The sequence below is a fragment of the Sturnus vulgaris genome, chromosome 11 (assembly GCF_052056855.1).
Source record: "Sturnus vulgaris isolate bStuVul1 chromosome 11, bStuVul1.hap1, whole genome shotgun sequence".
Lineage (NCBI taxonomy): Eukaryota > Metazoa > Chordata > Aves > Passeriformes > Sturnidae > Sturnus > Sturnus vulgaris.
Window position 1 is genome coordinate 17,004,297 of NC_142253.1, and position 20,228 is coordinate 17,024,524.

The 20,228-nt window shown below is 50.1% G+C and overlaps 2 protein-coding genes across 5 annotated transcripts in view; both read left to right on the forward strand.

Annotated features, from left to right (window-relative positions):
* The window catches only part of IP6K1 (inositol hexakisphosphate kinase 1), a 36,546-nt gene extending 19,073 nt beyond the window's left edge, over positions 1–17,473 (forward strand). For 3 of the 4 annotated variants that reach the window (XM_014869722.2, XM_088171647.1, XM_088171648.1), the window contains 5 exons: positions 9,120–9,462; positions 11,652–11,862; positions 12,452–12,636; positions 13,953–14,128; positions 14,956–17,473. In XM_014869722.2, the coding sequence (XP_014725208.1) occupies positions 9,240–9,462; positions 11,652–11,862; positions 12,452–12,636; positions 13,953–14,128; positions 14,956–15,465 (1,305 nt within the window). In that variant the 5' untranslated portion in view covers positions 9,120–9,239 and the 3' untranslated portion in view covers positions 15,466–17,473. The remainder of the gene's footprint in view (positions 1–9,119; positions 9,463–11,651; positions 11,863–12,451; positions 12,637–13,952; positions 14,129–14,955) is intronic. The other variant, XM_014869727.2, reaches the window with a different exon arrangement.
* Positions 17,474–17,857: 384 nt separating this feature from the next.
* Positions 17,858–20,156, forward strand: GMPPB (GDP-mannose pyrophosphorylase B). The gene is made up of 8 exons (XM_014869728.2): positions 17,858–18,097; positions 18,163–18,243; positions 18,318–18,366; positions 18,768–19,069; positions 19,146–19,224; positions 19,319–19,446; positions 19,628–19,810; positions 19,967–20,156. The coding sequence occupies exons 1-8, from the start codon at positions 17,969–17,971 to the stop codon at positions 20,096–20,098; spliced, it is 1,083 nt and encodes a 360-aa protein (XP_014725214.1). The 5' UTR covers positions 17,858–17,968; the 3' UTR covers positions 20,099–20,156.
* The last annotated feature ends 72 nt before the right edge of the window (positions 20,157–20,228 follow it).

Here is a 20,228-nt window from a genome sequence, read left to right on the forward strand (position 1 = left end):
ATTAATGTGCCTTTTGCTCTATACTAGAAGTTAGATCTTTATAGTTATTCAGTCTTTTATGCCTTGTTTTCAATGAGAAGGCCTTTCACAGTGGTGTGTGTCTGATGCAGGTACCTGTCACAGCTGAAAGCAGAGAACCAAGTATTTTGCAGTAGGTTCCCAAGCAGCCATCAAAAAGGAGGTATTTTCAGTTGGTTTTGTTTCAAACAGTATTTGAGCTGGTAATTTGGAAAATCTTCAGTATGTTTCTCTCATAGTTCTTTCTAAAGTGTGCTAGCATGGCATCATTGCTTAGTGCTTATTCTGGTTGTCAGTATTTCTGTTTGTATTTCCATGTTCAAATAAAAATTCAGCTGAAATTTGAAGAGTTGCCAAAACTGCAGATAGGTTCCCCTGTTCACTCTTTGAATGTCACAGTCTTCAAATTAGTGGGAATCTGCACATCACGTAGGCTTGTGTTTCTTGAATGGAAGATTACCAAGATAGTTAGTGGTTATGCAATTTCTGGGAGAGTTTTGTTTCAGAACTTGGCCCAAAGCTGTTCATTCGCATTAATGACTTGGTTAGTCATGTTTTTATGTTTATTTCAGCATGCAGACTGCAAAAATGACATATAATTTTGGACAAGCAACAGCTCGAGGGAGCTCAGTAGCCATGCCTTAGCTGTAGGACAGACATCAGTGTGACCTCATTTTGTCTCATTGAAGAGACCCTCCACAGTTGCAAGCAGTGGCAGTCAAGTCCCCTACGTGTTCAGTTTGGTCAGTGCTTCTGTTCTACAGCAGCCATGAAATGAGGTGAGCTGGGAATACAAACATTGGCTTTAGGCACAAGGATAATCATCAGCAATTCAGGCACCTTGTGCTGATACAACTGTTTGTACAGCTGTACAATAGATTGGGGATCTGACCTGAGTTGAAAAGTAATCCTTAAATAAAACAAAGCAAAGTACTGGTTTATTTTTAACTGTGATCTGTTCCCTAGTTTGATTCATGGTGAGGCTGCAAACAGTTGTGCCAGTGCAGCAGAGTTGAGTGGGTGGGTGCTGTTCATGCTGTTCCAGATGTCAAAGGATTGCCTGTGCAACCATGGTCTGAAGAAATAACTGAAGGAGGAGTTAGACACTGATTTGGCTCAATCAGTGCCAGAAGGAATCTCTACATAATATTGGGTGAGTTTTTTAAGCTAGGCATTTGGATGGCATTGGTTCCATTGTGGAGGATCACTTTATAGAGCAACCAAGACAAGCAAGCTTTTTTCAACCCAAAAACTGCCCTGTTTTACCAGCCTAGAGAGAACATGGTGGGTGAATAAAGTATCAGTGTGCACTTCTTTCTTGTGCAGACCAAACTTTTGATGTATGTGTTTTCATTGTCATTTCCCTATCAGAGAGCTGGAGGCCTAGGTGTTCACCTGAGTATTTTTCCTTAATTCACTGGTTTTACACATTCTGAAAGCAGGGGAGGAAAAAAAAAGATTATTTTCTTGACTTTTATCTTCAAATAGATTTTATAGTTTGGGTTTTTTACTCTTTTGTGTTTTCCCTTATCTTTCCTTATTTTTCATAGGATTGTGGAGGGCAAAGAGCCAGAAAACACATCTTCTTTCTCTTTTTTCGGTTGCCCACATAAGGTCTGAAACTGTGTGTTCCCTTGATCTTGAGTTGGGGGAGTTGATTGTTTTTGGTTTTTTTCCTGTTGCAGAATCCTCACTTTGGCACCTCTGCTTTGCTTTCTCTGTGTGACAAGTGTAAGGTGCAGCACATTGATTGTTCCTTTCGGTTTCTGTCAACCACTCTCTGAAGCCTGAAAAAACTGCTCTTATTTCTGCACAAGTGCTTCTTCTTTCTGGGATTTTGGTGCTTTTGCTGGAAGTTCCCTCTTGTTTCCTCTCTACAGAAGGTGGAAGGATCTTGTCCCATCTTTCCCTCTGCTTCCAGGTGTCTGTACTAGCTAGGAGTCTGAGGGACACAAGGCTGAGGTGCACAACCATTTCTCCTTGCCCAGTCTGTGTGGAGGTGTGAGTGGGAGCTCAGGCTCCAGGGGTGTTTGCACATGTGGATGACGACAGAACCTTTCATCCTGGAGGCCAGCAGTTACTCTGTAGGAGATTAGGCCAAATTGTTTTCCTTGGCTGTGGTGTGATGCCTTCAAGGTCTTCTGGGGTGGTTTTAGCCAGGAGAAGATCAAGTGAAAATTTAGGAGGTGCCAGTTGTTCTCTTCATCCCTGTTGTAACACAAACCTGAGACCTGCTTGCCTGACTGCAGTGGCTTCTCCTCAGTTTGGTGGGGCAGCTACCCAGTGCTGAGCCCTTCCCTGTGCCATCCATCTGGCTGAGCTCTGCCCACGCTCCCACAAAATCACACCTCCCTCTTCCTGCCAGCAGTGCTCACTGTGCAATGCATTTTGTCCTCTGGTTCAGCACAGCCATCACCAGCTCTGACTCACTCTTGCTGTCAGCAAGTGTGGTGTATTTACCTGCTCATCCATCCTGCCTTCTGATGCTGTTGAGATTGTAGAATTTGGTACCCACAGCTGACATGAAAGTGCAGTTTCTGAATGGACTCCTCCTCATGCTGAACTCAGTGTAGTCATTCCATCATCTTCCTGCTGGGGTGGCATTTGGGTCATCATTACCTGGATGACTGTGCAGGAATTTCTAAGGGTTGTGGCTGCCTTATTTAAGCCTCGCTGTCAGGAAAGAGGCCAAGGTCTATGACTAAAGAGTAGATATACTTTATATTAAATGAAAATTTTAAGCATAAAATTTGAGACAGGAGGTAAAATTGTTCCCTCTGCTTATTCAGTTACAAATTCTTTCTGGTTTAGTCTTTGAGCCAGGCTTCTTCAATGAGAATGGCATGAATCTTTTTCTTTTCTCCCCGTCATGCTCTGAATGCAAGGACAATTTTCTGCCTGTTAATCAGTTTCTGAGCCCCTGCACTAATGTAAATTTTTAAAAATGTCTTTTCTTGATGGGTTAGGTTGATTCATTGTGGCTTTTGACTGTTGAAAGTATGTTCTTTTCTAACTGTCTCTGACCACTGGATTGGAAAGCTGTACTGAACAGCAGCTTTTGCATTAGAATAATTTAAAAATAACCTGTGGAGACTTCTTCCTCTTTGTAAATGATGTGAAGCCAGAAATTAGCTCACAGAAAGCTGAGCAATGAGGCCTCACAAGCATTGATCTTCCCTAAGCCCTTCTCTAGAAAGCATGTGTCATAATCTCATCTCTCCCATAAAATGCAAAGCTGATATTGGATGACCCTGCTGTCTTAGGCACAGGCTTGGAAAAAAAGTCTTCTGGGCTGGTACTGATAAAGCAACCTTTTGTTGTACATATGCTGTCAGATCTTGCTGCTGTGGAAACTCTCAGGCTTGGACTGCAGCCAGTGCTTTGGAACAGAGAAGGAAGGTGCCCTTTTCTACCAAGGCAGGGTGTATTTGTGCAAGATGCAGCAGGAGGATTCAGCAGCTCAGCTCCCTCTTGCTCATCCTCCCCTCCTACTGGAGAGGAAAGAGTGGTGATGACCAGACCAGAGCTGTCCCTTCTTGCAGCCTTTGCAATGACAAGGACTGGCAGGTCCCCAGACAGCCTGTGCCCTCCTGCCAATGTGCTGCATTTCTCCAGTGAGGAAGGGGAAGCCTGGAGAAAAGAGCAGCGAGGGAATTAAATAATATCATCCCTGTTACATGCAGTCTTCCACTGCTCCCCAGCATGATGTTATCACAGTAGTGCCAGCTTGTCCAGCATCAGGCCAGACAAAAATACAAGATGGAAGAGGCCATTTGAGCCCCAGCTTGGGTTACCCCCATGTACAGACAGCTGCATGACAGGTGTTCACAAAATGTTGCAGAGTACCTACTCCATATGTTGCTGAATGTGACAAACCTTTCCTGTTCATGGCTGTGAGATAAGAGTTGACTTAAAAAAAATAGAGAAGAACAGAGAGAGAGAGGCTACCACTGTAGCATGCCAGTGTGAGAAGATGGGTATTGTCTGTGTCCTGGGTCTGAATCCCTAACAGGGAGTCCCAGTACCTCATCCCTCCCAGAAAGCATGCCATGCTTTATGCATAGGTGACAGCAGAAGGACCTTTCCAATTCTTGCTAATCTGGCCTCTAAGGAAAAAAAAAAAAAAAAAAAGCCTTGTTTAACCCCAGATCTAAGCACTGGTTTTAGTGAGTGGTTTCAGCATTACAGCTAGAGTTAAAAGTACATGGCTCAGCCACTCTTTCTTCAGAAAGAGCTGAAAAGGCTTGGCTTCCGCTCCTTTCTTAAGAAAAGAAGAGGAGAAAATTCTTGGTCTTGCAGGCTGCTGGCAGAAGTGCTGAAGCTTTGTGATCAGTGTGATAGAAGTATGGCACAAATAGTCTGTTGTGGTTTAACCTCAGCTAGCAACTCAGCCCCACTCAGCCACTCACTCACATCCCTGGTTGGGTGAGGGAGAGAATTGGAAGGGTAAAAGTGACAAAACTTGTGGGTTGGAATAAAGACAGTTTAAGGTGAAGAAAAAACTGCATGCACAAGCAAAGTAAAACAAGGAACTCATGGAAACAAGGGGAAAAAAAAGTGAAGCAAAGTAAAACAAGGAAACTCCCATGGGCAAGCAGGTGTTCAGCCATCCTCAGGAAAGCATCTCACAGTAACAGTGAGTTGGAAAGACAAACACCATCACTCCAAACGTCTTCCCCCTTCCTTTTTTGTTCCCCAGCTCTGTATGCTAAGCTTGACACCATATGGTCTGGGATATCCCTGGGGCTAGTTGAGGTGTTGCCTCCCAGCTTCTTGTGCACCCTCAGCCTCCTCACTGGTGGAACAGTGTCAGAAGCAGAAAAAGCCTTGATTCAGTTAGCCCTGCTCACCAGTACTCACAAATAACAAAAAAAATCTCTTATTATCAACATTGTTTTCAGCACAAATCCAAGTCACAGCCCCATACAAGTTATAAGGAAGAAAATTAAGTCTCCCAGCTAAAACCAGCACAGTCTTCCTTTAGATCTTTAGGAGCCAGAAACACAGGGTATGTCTAAGGGCTTGTACTATAAGCTTAATTTTATTTCCTTTTCTCTAGGTTCAGTCAAGCTCTTTCTTAAGTAGATCAGGCTCTTTCCTTGTCAACACTTCAGCAGTTGGTGCATGTGCCCTGTTGATGAGGAAGAAAGAGGATTGGTGAAGGAAGCTCAGCTCATGGCATAGGGTGGAGCATGCCTGGTAGTGGCTATTGTCCTCTCCAAGCCCTTGTTCACTGCAGTTCCTCCTCAAGCCTCACTGTTGCCATTCTCCTCAGCTGGCATTCTTGAGCAGCTTTTCCTAAGACTTCTGTTCCACTTTGGATGCATGTATCTAGATTGTATTCTGCTTTGTGGCCTCAATCTGACAAGCCACACTTGTCATGGTGAGAGCAGCCTGTCCAAAAAGGAGTATTTGGTCACAGTTCAAGTGTTGGACAAGGTGCATGAGAAGGCTCAGGATTTCAAAGCTGTGTGCTCAAGCAAGCTAGGAAAGTTTGTACCTTCCTGGATACCACAAAGGCCAAATGTTTCTGGTTACATCCTAAGTGTTGCTGCAGGTTCCTGGAGTTGTGTTCTCTGCCTGTGTCCCAGGGCTCATCTCCATTTACTGCTGACTAGACAGATAGGTCTCAGACCTGTGGGGGTCAGCTTTTGTGCTGGGAAGTCGATCTCATAGCACAGTGGGAAGCACTTTTTTTTTTTTTTTTTTTTTTTTTTTGTTTGATATGGTTTGGGGTTTTTTTCTTATACCTCATCCAATCCAGCATGACTAGAAACAACTCTGCTTTTTAGCACAGATGCTTCTGCTTTTCTTTGCTAATGAGACTAGCTCACCAGGAACCAATTGACCAAATGCTGTAGTCCTCTTGTTTGCTATACTGGTATTTTCTATTCTTGTGCTTTGCTGCTGAGTGCTCTGGGGTTGTTCAGGGAAAGTCCAGCTTATGTCATCGTGACGTTGAGGTCTGTATTTATCCCTTGCCTGTGGCTTGTCTCCAGAGCCGTCAGTGGCCATCTGCCTCAGCCCTGGGCATGGCGGGGCCTGGGGGCTGGAGGAGAGTCAGTGCTGGAAACGCGGATGTCCAAGCTGCTGAGGGCAGTCAGTGTTCTTGCTGTGTGATACATCACAATCTAAAGCATTTGTTCCCCTTTTTATTTAGGGAAGAGAAGCGTTTCCAGTGTTCCCATACAAGATGGCTATATTATAAAGAGTAGGGACATCAGCATTGTGGTGTGCTCAGCAGTAATTGTCACACCCATGGCAGTGCAGCTCCCTGTCCTCACCTCTCATTGTGTGGTGACCTCCAAGGCTAATTCGGTCTCCTTTAAGTTACATCCTCAGAGGAGACATTGCTGATAACTCTGCTCCTGAACCCCACCCCACCACCTCTCCGGAGTCCAGCTCAGTGGGCACTTTGTCTTGTTAAGGAGAGATTATTCTGTTGGAAGGGGGTGCTAAACTGGCCCAGGAGTTTCACTACTGCTTGAGCTGCAGTGGTGGTGGTGGAGGATACTATAGGATGTGCTTAAACGAACTGGTCTCCCTCAAGCTGTTTCTTGGACTGTGCACTGTGTTTTGCAGTTTAATTGGAAGGACTTTGAATTTTATAAGCCAGCTAAAATAGTTGAACTCATGCCTTTGTTTAACAGACGAAGGATGAGTAATATTTAGGACTTCAAATAGTTTTCTGCTTTATATTCGTTTGAAACTGCTGGGATTCTTTTGTCTTTGTTTGTGGATAGTGTCCATGTTTAGTAATGGCCCTTTACTTTGAGTTAGTTTGATGAAAAACAGTAATCTGTATCTGAGCTATAAAGTGTGTCTCCAGCCCTATGGAAATCTTCCTCTTTACAAATGTTGCCTCTGAAATGCTGCTTGCCACAAAGTATTTTTTTCTCACATTCACTTGAACGTGGGAAAATGCTGCCTGTATCACTTTCTCTAGAGTGTGTGAGTGCTTACCTGGAGCAGTTGTATCTGGCTTTGGACTCTGTCCCCACCTGATGCCCAGCTCCTTCTCTTGTGTCACAGCCTCAGAATATTTTTGTTTTATGGCTGTCACTTCCTCCCAGGGAGCCTGTGCACCCAGAACTTGTCATGTTGGGGTTTCCTGGAGGTGCTGGGGGACTTGGCAGTGAGCCCAGGATGCTTGGTGGCCACAGCCATTTCTTAGCAGCCCTTAGATGACTGCAGTCCGAGCATCATGTGCATGTCTCCTGAGTGTGACAACTGTCAGTTAAATCTTGTATTTCTAGTGTTCTATGAAGTTTAAACTACAGGAAGGTATGAAGTTGTCTTCTGTATTGTTTGGAATAGCTGAAAGCTCTACTTTAGTCATTGTCAAAGTAAAAAATTGAATTCAAGACAGAGCTGCATCAGGAATGGGAGACTTCAGTCTGTGAAATATTTGTATGGAATCTGTGAAGGGCTGACCTCTTGCAGATGGTGGTACCTTGTTTGTTCTTGAATATTAACTGTGTTAAACCCAAGTAAAACATCTATGAGTGTCTGCTGCTGAAATTTCTTCTTGTTAATAAAGCAAATAAGAGGGATGAGAGAAATCCCCAGCATGTTTTTGTTTGTAATCCAGCTTAGGCTCTGAGTGAGTTTGGGAAAAAGACTTTGATGTGAGTTGCTACAGAGAGGGACCATCTGTGTTGTGGGGTTTTTTCCTTCCTATTTCCTGGCTCCTGCCTTAAAAGCCAGCTAAATATTCTCGTTATTCCCCTTGCACTGAATGTGGCGGTGTGGTCACGTAACCACAAAAGGAAATGTTTTCCATGGGATCAGTGAGATGATTCAACTCAAATGTACGTGCGCTCATACTATCCAAAAACCCAGTGCAAGGAAGCAAGCAGGAATGAGCAGACAAGGAGAGACAAGCATTGTCCTGTGGTGGGGAATTTGGGTTAGATTGGGATAGACGTGTTTTGAAGTATCACCCCTTCCTTTGAATCTCTTGAGCTTCATCTCTGACGTGGCTGGATTGAAGCGGAGGAGATGAGCTCGTGTTCATCCAGAATTGCCCTGGCCTGGCACTGTTGTGTAGCTGCAGAGACATCCCGTGGCCAGATGAGGAACAGCCTGAGCCGTGTCCTTGTTCGGGCCTCCAGGATCTCTCAGTTCTTAAATTACTGCCCTTGGCTGTCGCTGTGTGAAGAAACTGGAAATGCAATGCATTCGGAAACTGTAGTCACCACTTGGTTCTTGTACCAACATTTGGATAACTCATCCTTGAGAGGAAATCCTTTGACATTTTCCCCAGCAGCCTCACAAGCAGCTGTAATCTAAGCTGGAAAGGGCAAGTCATCTGGAGAGAATTTGGGCAGCTTTACTTTTCGATCGTCCTGTGGCTGTACCGGGCACTCTGCAAACATTAAAAGAGCATCTGCTTCTCTAAAGCACTTATAATCTCATTTGGATTTACTGGTATATCTTGCTTACCTCTAGAGATCAGGGCCTTGTTGTGCATATAGGTGCTATGAAAGCATTAGAGAATTGTCCTGAAAGACTGAGAGTAATAAAGGAAAGAATCTGAGCAGAATCCATTCAGTTCCAGTGCACACGCAGTGACAGAATGACTGTCATACTCTGTGTCTTTCATATCAGTGCCTGAAGAGAAGCGAAGAAACACTGAGATAGTAGCAGTGAACAAGAATTATTTAGTCATTTAGATGTTAAAAGTGCAGAGGCACAAGGAGGGGAATTCAGATTCTGGGAATGTTTGTACTGCCTATGTCAGTCACCATTACTGATAGGAAGGTGTGGGCTATAGTTCACAGTCTGCTCCATTGCCTTACTAATAAAATGAACAGGGAAGGAAATAATATTTTCTAAAGATGGGAGGCTCAAAATAGCCATATCTCTTCCTTTCCTTATCTACTGTCAATCCTATTGGAGGAGCTCTGGATAGGACTGCCTCCAAATTAGCGTGTGTTTACCTGTAGGATTAAAGAGGTGGTGAGGAGCATGCTGGAACAAGCAGGATGTAAACAGAAAACAGAAGAGGATCTATAAATAAACACCATAAGCTTCTCCAAGTGAACAAGGAGTGAGTGTAAGTGGTCCTTTACTAACAGGAATCCCTTTTGCTTTTTCAGATCACTGCGAGGAAGCAAATTGCCAGGACTTCCCCCCTGTGGCTGCCTGACTGCTGAGCTACCCCTCCCAGCCCATGTGGCTCTCCCCATGCTCCAAGAGTGCAACAAGTGCCCAACGCAATGTGTGTTTGTCAAACCATGGAAGTGGGCAAGTATGGCAAGAATGCCACTCGATCTGGAGACCGGGGGGTCCTGCTGGAGCCTTTCATTCACCAGGTGGGCGGGCACAGCAGCATGATGCGCTACGACGACCACACTGTCTGCAAGCCCCTCATCACCAGGGAGCAGCGCTTCTATGAATCCCTGCCCCCAGAAATGAAGGAGTTCACACCTGAGTACAAAGGTGAGGCATTCCAGAATGCAGTTACAACCCTTCCATTTTCCTGCAGCTGCTGCTGTCTTGCTGTCATTTTGCTTTTTTTCAACTCCCTTTGGCAGGCTGGCAATTTGATAGCGGCACTTGGAAAGGAGAAAGCTGGTTTGTTTTTTTTGTAGGCACACTGAGTTGAATGTGCTCCTCTTTCTAGATAGAGAATATGCAGTGTGACAGTTGTAGTCCAGAGTTTAAGATTATGGATGTGTAACTGAAGCAGTTTTATTACCAAGTTGTTGTCAATTACAGCCTTGACCTTGAGCTAATGAAGCGAGATCATAGGCTGAGCGTTTGCACGTTCCAGTTCCATAATTTATTGCTTCCTCATCCCATCTCTTTTATGGACCCCTAGCAGCAAGCTGCTGAAGCAGGAAGTATGGTTTTCCCAGTGCTGAGGTACAACCTTGTTCCCAGCTGCTTTGAAGGAGTGGAATTTTCCAGTGCCTGTGTCATTGTGGGAGGTTGGCAGCTCAGCTGTGTCTTTGAGAAGCTTGATAGGCTTCCAGTCTTGTGTGTTTGTGTTCAGGATGGTGATGTGGTCAGGTAGGCTTTTGTGGGGCTCAGTGTTCCTGTTCCCTCTGCTGCTTTGTCTCCAGGTGGCACTGGGAAGGTGGTGCTTTGGGGACAGCTGTGACCACCATCTGTTCAGGGTCTTGCCTTTGCATCTGGCTGCTCAAAGCAGTGTCAGCTTCCCTCCCCGTGCCTGCACACAGGTCGTCGTGAGTGAGGGGTACAGTCTGCAACAGATGGGTCTTCTCTTACCCTCCAGCCATTCTGAGGTCACACAGTGCTCTAGTGTCCCACCAGAACTCCCACTGAAGCCTGTGTAGTTCCTATAGTCCATATGGTGTGAGCTTTTCCAGGGCAGGTGTGTTTAAAACTGATGAAGCTGATAGTCCAGATGGACTCTTGTCTTCTTGAGGTCAGGTACTTCCTGGTACCCTAATGGCATGAGATGTGCACGTCCATCCCAGTGTGAGATTTCATCCTGTGCAGATTCCTGATAGTCCTAGAAATCTTTCCTACTGATCTGGGGGAGAGGAACACTGGGTGTGATATTTTCTGTCTGAGCACCCGGATGTTACTGTAAGACTTCACAGAGCTATCTTGAGCACATCCAGGCAGCACTTGGAATAGCATTTATGTAGTGACATTCTGGAGTCCTGAGCTGCTCTGGAATTGTGTTTGAGACACCGTGTTAACATTGTACTGTGCAGATAAGGAGAAAGGAAGGACTGGAATAGGATGGCCTACCTCAGCTGGGCAGGGCAAGGTTTCCTCACGTTTGTGATGAATCATTTGATTCAGTGCATCTGTCATTTGAAACTCCTGGCAGATAGTCAATACTAGTGACAAGCTAATGAAACATTTTGTCATTGCACATCAGGAGATGGGCTGATGGCCTCATTTTCAGGGCTGGGGCAGTCCCAGAAATGAAGATGTCAGCCCTAACTGGAAGTGTCAGCGGTCCTGTTCTGTGGTTGGCCAGATATATTCTGAATCTGTGCTGTGGAAGATCTAAAACTTCCCTTGGACTATGGTGCTTTCCAGAAGCCTTCAGAAGGTAAAACTGGACAGAACACATGGTCCTGCTTGCCTGCACTTGGCAGAGGTAGTTATGCTTCCAGAGACCCCTGTTTTTTATTGCTAGGAAGCCCTGGGCCTTTGCAGGTCCCTTTTTTGTGAGGCTGGCTGACTTATGATAAGAGTGACAGGTGTCACCTCAGCCTTAGGGCTCTGTACTTCATGGCTCTGATGCTGGAAAGCTCCTTTAGCAGAGAAAGCACAGTCCTGCTTGGCCAGTGATGTCCCTGTCAGCAGCAAGAACGCTTTTGCAGGACATAGGTACTTACCCAAACAAACTAGATATTATTTCACATGCTTTGCTCCCCTCAGCATCTTGGCAGACTGTACTTGACTCTCCAGTTTGACGACATTTGCTGCAAGACTGAAGGAAGGAAATAAATCACACCCTCAGCCTACCAGCTGCACTTTTGTCCTTATTTCCTGCAGTGGCAGAGCTTCCCCCTCTTTCATTGCTCTGAGTTTGCTTTGCTTCTCTGTGAGCTACATTTTCCTCTCTCCTGCAGAACATTTGGTTGATAATGGTTGTGTATTCCCTCCTCCAGGAGAATTGACATGTTATTTCTCCCTGGCAGGTGTGGTATCTGTCTGTTTTGAGGGAGACAGTGATGGCTACATTAACCTGGTGGCCTATCCCTATGTGGAGAACGAGGCTCTGGAGCAGGATGATCTACCAGAGAGGGACCAGCCACGGCGCAAGCACTCACGCCGGAGCCTTCACAGGTCAGGCAGTGGCACCGAGCACAAGGAGGAGAAGCCTGGCCTGGCCAGTGACAGCACTGAAAGGTAAAACTTGGAGGGCCCAGTGACAACATGAATAATGGGAGGTCTCTCTTCCTTATTCCTTTGGTTGAGGATGTTTTGCGATTCCCTAAGGTGGCCAGGCTGTTGTGCATTTGCTAGCCCAGCACATTCTGGGACTGCAGACTGTGTCAAGAATTTTGTTGGGTTCAGAACCAATTCATCCACATGAAATGCTTCTGACGTAGGGATAACTGTTGGCAGTGTATCAGATGTAGAACCACAGCATACAGAGCAGATTTGAACACTCTTCAGTCCATCTGGTTATTAACCCAGGGGTTTCTTCCCAAGATGTTTTGAATATGGGTCCTCTACCTCCTCACCCCAGCCAGAGCTTCCAGAGCAACAAGTGATCCTGTTTACTCTATTAGCAGAGATATTAGATAGACCAGATCCTGGAGCATGGGTCTGCAGCCCAGGATATTGCTGAGGATTTGGTTTTAAGAAGATTTGCATTGTCTGAAGCAGGAGAAGGAACAGGAGATGGTTATGTGCCAGGGGAGGATGTTACAGTCGTAAGTGTGTGAAGAACTGATGGATTCTAACAGGCGGGTTTGTTCTGTCTTTACACCAGCAGCATCCAGGAAATGAAGAGTCCCAGGGTGGACTTGCACATCCACTCAGATGTTCCATTTCAGATGTTGGATGGGAACAGTGGCCTGAGCTCTGAGAAGATCAGCTACAACCCCTGGAGCCTGCGCTGCCACAAGCAGCAGCTGAGCCGCATGCGCTCCGAGTCCAAGGACCGGAAGCTGTACAGTATCCTTTGGGAAGCACAGCTGGGTGTGTCAGGTGCTGCTGCACTGGCCTTTACCCGTTTGTGCCTGAGGCAGCCAGGCCTGGATTTCCCTTGGCATTTCTGTCCTCAACCACTCAACCACAGTTAAGTTACATGTTCCTTTTTGCTGTTCCTTCCTGCTTCCCATAGTGTGACACTAATGAATCATAGGAATGGTTTGGATTGGAAGGAACCCTAAAGATCTCGTTCCACCTACAAGCAGTCTGATTGACTTCTTGATACTGGTTGAAGATGGGTTTGTTTTCTGTGCCTCCAGAAATGACTCCTGCCTTTCCTGAACTTGATGGCTTGTAGGGTTATTTTGTTTCACCTGGATTCTGTTTTCCTCACATAGAAACAAACTTACTTTTAATAGCTGTATTCTTTATCATTTTAACGGCTTGGGCTTCCTCCCCCAATTCTCAAGTGTGTGCTTGGAGACTCCAGCTTTTATTTTTAAATAGCTTGCATCACTTGCAGAGAAGTCATTCTCTTTGGCTGCCCTCTCCTTTATAAGCACACTTCCTTATTTTTATGAAGTTCCTCTTTCTAAACCAAACACAGTTTCTTTCTTGCACATTTAATCCAGTTGTACTCTGGATTGCCATTTCGGTGTTTATATGTTGATCTGTGCCCTGTGGGAACCCTTAGGGCAAACTTTTGGGGTGATTTTTTCCCCCCTTTTGGAACAAGTTGCTGTACAGAGTTCCTGGGGTGTGTTCTCAGTGCTGTGCCCCTGTGCAGGGGCTTGCCCATTGTGTGCTGGTGACAGAAATCTCCTGTTACGGTTCTGTTTCCGGGCTTTGTCACCTCCTCAGTTCCCCCCTGTGTGTTGGGCAGTGCTGCTGTTCTGGACAAGCCAACCTTGCCATTATTTGACCCTTGAGTTTTCAGTCTGTGGACTTTGTATTGTTTATCCATGTGGTCAAATGGCTAATTTGATTAGACTTTAAGCTCTCTCTTAATGGATCAGCAATTCCTACTGGCATACTATGTCCTTCCTGACACCCAGTGTTTTGCTTTTCAATTTTCCCTCTGAATTTCCAGTACAACTGCATGTGACTTTCCTGCTGTTGGCTGTTCCACTTTCTAGGCTGTTTCCTTCTACCAGCTGTGAAAGCCTGGGCCCACTGTTTGGGTTTTGTCCTTTTCTTCAACTCACCAAGGTGTTTGTCTTGTCTGTTCTTTGGTTCCTATTTGTTTGTTGCCCAGCCCTATCTCCTTCTGGCCCGTGTCCCTGTCTGTGGTGGCCTTGGGGTGTCTCTGGTGGGTGAGCTCTCCTTGACACATATCCCAGAGTTCCTGTTGCTGGAGAATGTGGTGCATCACTTCAAGCTTCCCTGCGTGCTTGATCTGAAGATGGGGACCAGACAGCACGGAGATGATGCCTCTGAGGAGAAGGCTGCTCGGCAGATGAAGAAGTGTGAACAGAGCACTTCTGCCACCTTGGGTGTGCGCGTGTGTGGGATGCAGGTAGGGATCCCCCAGGCTGCAGATGCAGCTCCTTCCTTTTCACTGCTCCATTAAGCCTCCCAGTTAGTGTTTCCTGCTGAGCACTGAATTTGAACCTCCCACTGCAGGTAGGTACACCAGCATTCATGCTATTCTTGTCTTGATTTCTAAGCCTAAAACAAAGGAACCTGCTTCTCCTGAGATGGCCTGCTTTGTCCAGAGCTCTTTTGTTCACCGACCATTATGGGAATTCTAATAAAATTGTTTTTGTGGCTTAGTGTTTAGCCAGAATCACAGTGCCTGGGAATGGGGGTGTCTGAGATTTCCTTTTGTACTGCACTAATTGTTTAAAAGTTGCTCTGCTGTGCCTGGGCCCTGTGCACAAGGGTTTGCTGCTGTGCAGTAATTGCTCCTTTCCCCACCTGCCAAAGGAACCAGATCTTGTAACTCAGATCTCTGCCCACAGACTCTGAAGTAATGAGGACTCCTTATTAATCGCTTGCCACGTAATGGCAATAGGTGTCGGCAGCTCCTGCTGCCAGAGGATTGTCTGAGTTGCTGTAAGACTTGGCTTTTTAACTCTTGGGGTCAGTTGTGTCGTGCCTTTTGGGGCAGTGGAACTGATGAGCCCCTTTTGAGTGTCCTGAAAAGAGGATTAGTATGCCCCTGGGCTGCACCCATGAGCTGCTCTGGGATTCAGAGAACTGGCAGAGCTGTGTCTTGCTCCCACTCAATCATAATGGGGATAGGATGACTTCCCCCTGCCCTGTCAGTGCAGGACCACTTAGGGCTCTGCATGACCTTAGCCTGTTGCTCCCACTTGATGTGCATTTCCTTTGGTGTTCCAGGTCTATCAGCTGGACACAGGGCATTACTTATGCAGGAATAAATACTATGGGCGCGGCCTTTCCATCGAAGGCTTCCGCAATGCCCTCTACCAGTATCTCCACAACGGCATTGAGCTGCGCAAGGACCTCTTTGAGCCTGTCCTCGCCAAACTGCGCAGCCTGAAGGCGGTTTTGGAGAGACAGGCCTCCTACCGCTTCTACTCCAGCTCTCTGCTCATCATCTACGACGGGAAGGACAGCCGGGCGGGGATGCTGGTGGAGCGCCGGCCGGAGGCGCGCCTGAAGCGGGTGGACGGCTCAGTCCCGGAGAGCCTCCAGGACGGCGGCAGCTCGGAGCCCGGCTCCTCGGCCCAGCCCAAGGTGGACGTGCGCATGATTGACTTTGCACACAGCACGTTCAAAGGCTTCCGCGACGACCCCACCGTGCACGACGGACCCGACATGGGCTACGTGTTCGGGCTGGAAAGCCTCATCAACATCATGGAACAGATGCGTGAGGAAAACCAGTAGCCCTGGGCTGTGGCCTCTTATTTTTGTCCTGGTGGCAGGAGCAAACAAGACCACCCACTACCACAGGAAAAACACAGACAAATTTGGTTTTAAACAACTGTACTGCTCCATTGTTTTTTAAATGTACTTGGATAGAAGAGCTGAGGTGAGGCAGGATGGAAGAACTCCTCATGCTGACCAGATGGTTCTGACCACACTTGCTCTGCCTCCTGGAGGAGGCTGTGTAGATGCCTGCTGGGTGTCAGGTGTTCCGGTTCTTCGCTCATCACATGTGCGTTCTGGAGGGAGGACCTGGACATAGGGAAGAGAAAGCAGGAGAGCCCAGGGCTCCTGACCAGGCTGGAAGCTCTGGTGTGAGGAGCCTCCTGCCTCAGGAGCTTCCCCTTTGAATTTCTCCTGAGTTATTTGGAAAGGGCGCTCGCCTGATGGTTGGCAGCGTCTGTGGGGCCACTGGTGAGAAGTCAGGTGCTGGTCCCTGTGTTCGGTGTCACTGGCTCTGCTCTGGGTTTTGCTGATGGGGCTTTGCTTTTGATGCTGCCTTTTTCTGATGTTTGGGCACTGTGAGTAGCCACCCCAAACACGGAAATGAAATGACCAAATGCAATCCCTGGCGGAGCTGTGGCCTGGAGGAAATGCCACACACGTGGAGCTGTGCTCGAGCCAGGAGTCTGCTCACTCCCTGATGCCATGGCATGGGCAGGCACAGGGCTCTGCAGGAGTGGCTCTGCCCTGGACCATTGACTTGCAAGCACTCAGCTCGTGGGCTAGCAATAGTATCTGTAGCAGTTAACATGACCCCAGCTGTGCAGTGGGGCTTTTCGGACCATTTCAACCCTTCCCCTCCTGTAAAGTACAGATTCTATCCCTCCAGCACAAAGCTGCCCTCTTCCCCTGGGGACCCTCTGCCCCCAGGCCCTGCTCTTCCAACAGGTCTGGGGGTGGTGGAAGGGGAGGTTGAGGCTTAGGGCTGATCCCTGTCTCCTCCCTGAGGGTCTCCAGGGGCCAGGTGAGGGGTTGCCTAGCTGAGCAGTGAGTGCCACTGTCTTGACTGTTCAGTACCACTGCCTGACTGTTCAGCTTTGCTTCACAGAGTCAGTGTCTCCCAAAATCAATGTCCCCTAGCCTCCTTTGATGAGGAATTAACATTTGATACTGTGGCCTGGTGGTACCAGACTGAACCCTGCCTCCACCTCAGCTCCTGTTTCTGTGCTGAGGCCCTGGCTACTCCCTTCTGCTCTCACTGACTTATTCCACGGCGTTACCATTACCCTGTGTACCCACAAGGCCAGGGTTGGGTTTTTTTAAAATTACTTCAGGAAAGCTCCTTTGGGGAATACTCGCATGTCGCATGTGTGCCGACTCCATGTGCGCAGAGGCCGCTCAGAAAGCACGGCTGCCACAGCAGGCACAGGTCTGTGGCACTGGTGTGGAAGGGGACAGGAGAGCTGCCCCCTTTCTCTGCCTGTCTCCCAGCTCCTCAAAGCTTGCCCAAGCCACTACTCCCCTCCCACCCACTGGACAAGGACCTTTATCCATGGCATGCTGCCCTGCACCGGGTTACTTCATTGCTTCTGTGGGTCCCTACCTTGCCAGGACTCGCAGAATTTTCAGGGAGCAGGTTTGCAGGAGGCAGCGAGGCTGGGCGAGTGCTGGGGTGTAGGTACCCACAACAGCCGTATTATTCCCTGGCCCTGCCACAGCGTGGCCCATCGCTGCCCACCTCTGCATGTCCTTGTCTCCGCGGGCTGTGCTAGGGCGGGTCAGGCCGCACCTCTAGGAGAGCCCCTTGCTGTCCCCCCGCGCTCATTCCTTCCCTTCCCCACCTCACTGGGCCGTGACTGAGGGGCCACGCTGCCGGTGCTCGGTGGGAGCCACCTCCCCTCTTCGGACCACCGCGGTGGGACTCCACAGCTTGTACATAGCCTTGGCCCCGTTTGTTTTTACATGAATAACCACCCTGTTTGTGCTTCACTGAGAACCAAAAACCATTAAAGGATCTGTTTTTGTCCGCGGTGTGCCGTGCCTGCCTCTCCCACCATATGAGCCTTGGGGACAGGACTGGGGGGCAAGTGCCCGGTGCGGCTGTGGCCGCTGCTCTCTTCTCATCGGGGTCGCCCTGTGGCTGCTGCGTCCCGAGGGAGCCCCGGCCCTAGGCAGGGTGTGCGGGCTGCAGTAACGACCTGGCCATACGGCGGCGGGACCCGGGCGGACCTTAAGACCCGGTTGGACAAGGGAGTATGCGGGGCGGGCACTGACACCCGGGAGGGCGGTAGGACCTGGGCGGGAGGCAAGGCCCGGGCGGACGGGGCGGTGTTCCCGGAGGGGGCGGTGTGTCGGGGGCGGGAGGCAGGGCCCGGGCGGGCGGGGCGGTGTTCCCGGAGGGGGCGGTGTGTCGGGGGCTGGAGGCAGGGCTCGAACGGACGGGGCGGTGCCGCGCCTGGCAGTGACGCGCCTGGCGCGCCCCGCGCTGACGTGTCGGTGCGGGCGCTGCGTGAGACGCGGGATGCGGGCGCTGATCCTGGTTGGCGGCTTCGGGACGCGGCTGCGGCCGCTGACCCTGAGCCGGCCGAAGCCGCTGGTGGAGTTCTGCAACAAGGCGGTGCTGCTCCACCAGCTGGAGGCTCTCCGGCAGGTGGGGGCGCGGGGCGCTGGGGGCGCGGGGGCCGCCCCGCCGCCGGCTGACCCGCGCTCCCGCAGGCGGGCGTCAGCCATGTGGTGCTGGCGGTGAGCTACATGTCGGACGCGCTGGAGGCCGCCATGCGGGAGCAGGAACAACGGGTAAGGGCCCTTCCGCCTCCCCCCACCTCTCCCCCTTCACCCGGCCTGTCCCGCCGCTCACCCTGTGCCCGCAGCTCGGCATCCGCATTTCCATGTCCCACGAGAAGGAGCCGCTAGGCACAGGTAGGATTCGGGCAGGGGCTTGGGGCTGGAGGATGGGCGCAGGCGGGATGGAGGAAGTCCAGGGACAGCAGGCTGGGTGCTGGGGGATACACTGGGATGGACACGGCACGGCTACGGACGCCATGGGCATTAGGGTGGGTACGGATGGGTAGGCCTGGGGGACACCGGGAGTGGAACACCACAGGCAGCAGCATGGCTACACATAGGTAGGGACGGGAGAAGCAGGGGAACCGGGAAGGATATGCCAGGATGGACATGGGCAGGACCAGGGACAGCGGGACGGGTGAGGATCCAGAGGGACTGGGGACTTGGGAGGGATGCTGGGAGCAGCAGAGGAGGGGCCAGCAGGACTGGGGCGCCGGGCTCACCACGTCCCTGCGGCGTCACTCACGGCCGCGCAGCGGGGCCTCTGGCTCTGGCGCGGGACCTGCTGGCCGAGGACGGGGAGCCCTTCTTTGTCCTCAACAGCGACGTGATCTGCGAGTTCCCCTTCGCGGCGCTGGCCCGTTTCCACCGGCAGCACGGCGGCGAGGGCTCTCTGGTCGTGACCCGCGTGGAGGAGCCGGCCAAGTACGGCGTGGTGGTGTGCGAGGCTGACACCGGCCGCATCTGCCGCTTCGTGGAGAAGCCGCGCGTCTTTGTGTCCAACAAGATCAACGCTGGGCTCTACATATTTAACCCTGGCATCTTGCAACGCATCCAGGTACAAGCCGGGCTGCCAGGCTGGGCCAGGCTGAGGGGCTGTGCACCCTGCTCAACCCTGTGCCCTGTCCTCGCAGCTGCGCCCCACCTCCATCGAGAAGGAGATCTTCCCAGCCATGGCACAGGATGGGCAGCTCTATGCCATGGAGCTACAGGGTAAGGCCCTGTGCACAATGCAGGCAGCATCGGGGGTCTTGCCTGAACTTCCACCCTCATGCTGGGGGCTGTCACTGTGGCTCTGTCCCCACAGGCTTCTGGATGGATATTGGGCAGCCAAAGGACTTCCTTACGGGCATGTGCATGTACCTGCAGGCGCTGCGGGCTCAGCACCCTGAGAAGCTGCACTCGGGGCCCGGTGTCGTAGGGAATGTGCTGGTGGTAAGTGCCAGCCCCCAGCACACCAGCCCTCAGCATGTCATGAGCTCTTTGCATTGTCCCACTGCTGTCCTTGCTGCCATCCTCAAGCTGTGCCCTCCGTTTCCCTGGCTGGCCAAATGGCATGGGCTATGACAAGAGCTGTGTGCCCTCCCGATCCTGACATGGGCCCTCTTCCTTCCAGGACCCCAGTGCCAAGATTGGGGCAAACTGTGTCATCGGCCCCAACGTGACAATCGGGGCCGGCGTGGTGGTGGAGGATGGGGTGCGCATCAAGCGCTGCACTGTGCTGGAAGGGGCCCGCATCCGCTCCCATTCCTGGCTGGAGTCCTGCATCGTGGGCTGGAGCTGCTCCGTAGGGCAGTGGGTGAGGACATGGGCGCCCCTGCAGGGCATCGAGACTCGGGTCTTGCCCTCCCACCTTCTCGGGCTGTCGCTGCAGGGCTGTGGTCCCTGCAGGCAGGAGCAGGAGCCTGGCACTGGGCCCTGAGCACAGGGATGTGACAGGGCCTCTCTGGGGCAGGTGCGCATGGAGAACGTGACTGTGCTGGGCGAGGACGTCATCGTCAACGACGAGCTCTACCTCAACGGGGCCAACGTGCTGCCACACAAATCCATCGCAGAGTCTGTACCAGAGCCACGCATCATCATGTAGCAGCCCCCAGCAGGCTCTGCACTCCCAGCTCTCCTTGGATTAAATATTTATATTTACATTTACTGTTAAGCATCACCTGAGTGCAGCCCCAACACTGGGTGGTTTCCCCTTCCCATCTTTCAGGGCACCA

Bases quoted from the DNA above. Each gene is read 5' to 3' on its own strand.
- GMPPB (XM_014869728.2), top strand. From the start codon at position 17,969: ATGCGGGCGCTGATCCTGGTTGGCGGCTTCGGGACGCGGCTGCGGCCG. The intron at 18,098-18,162 runs GTGGGGGCGCGG...GCGCTCCCGCAG, and splicing joins AGCTGGAGGCTCTCCGGCAG to GCGGGCGTCAGCCATGTGGT. The intron at 19,070-19,145 runs GTACAAGCCGGG...CTGTCCTCGCAG, and splicing joins GCATCTTGCAACGCATCCAG to CTGCGCCCCACCTCCATCGA.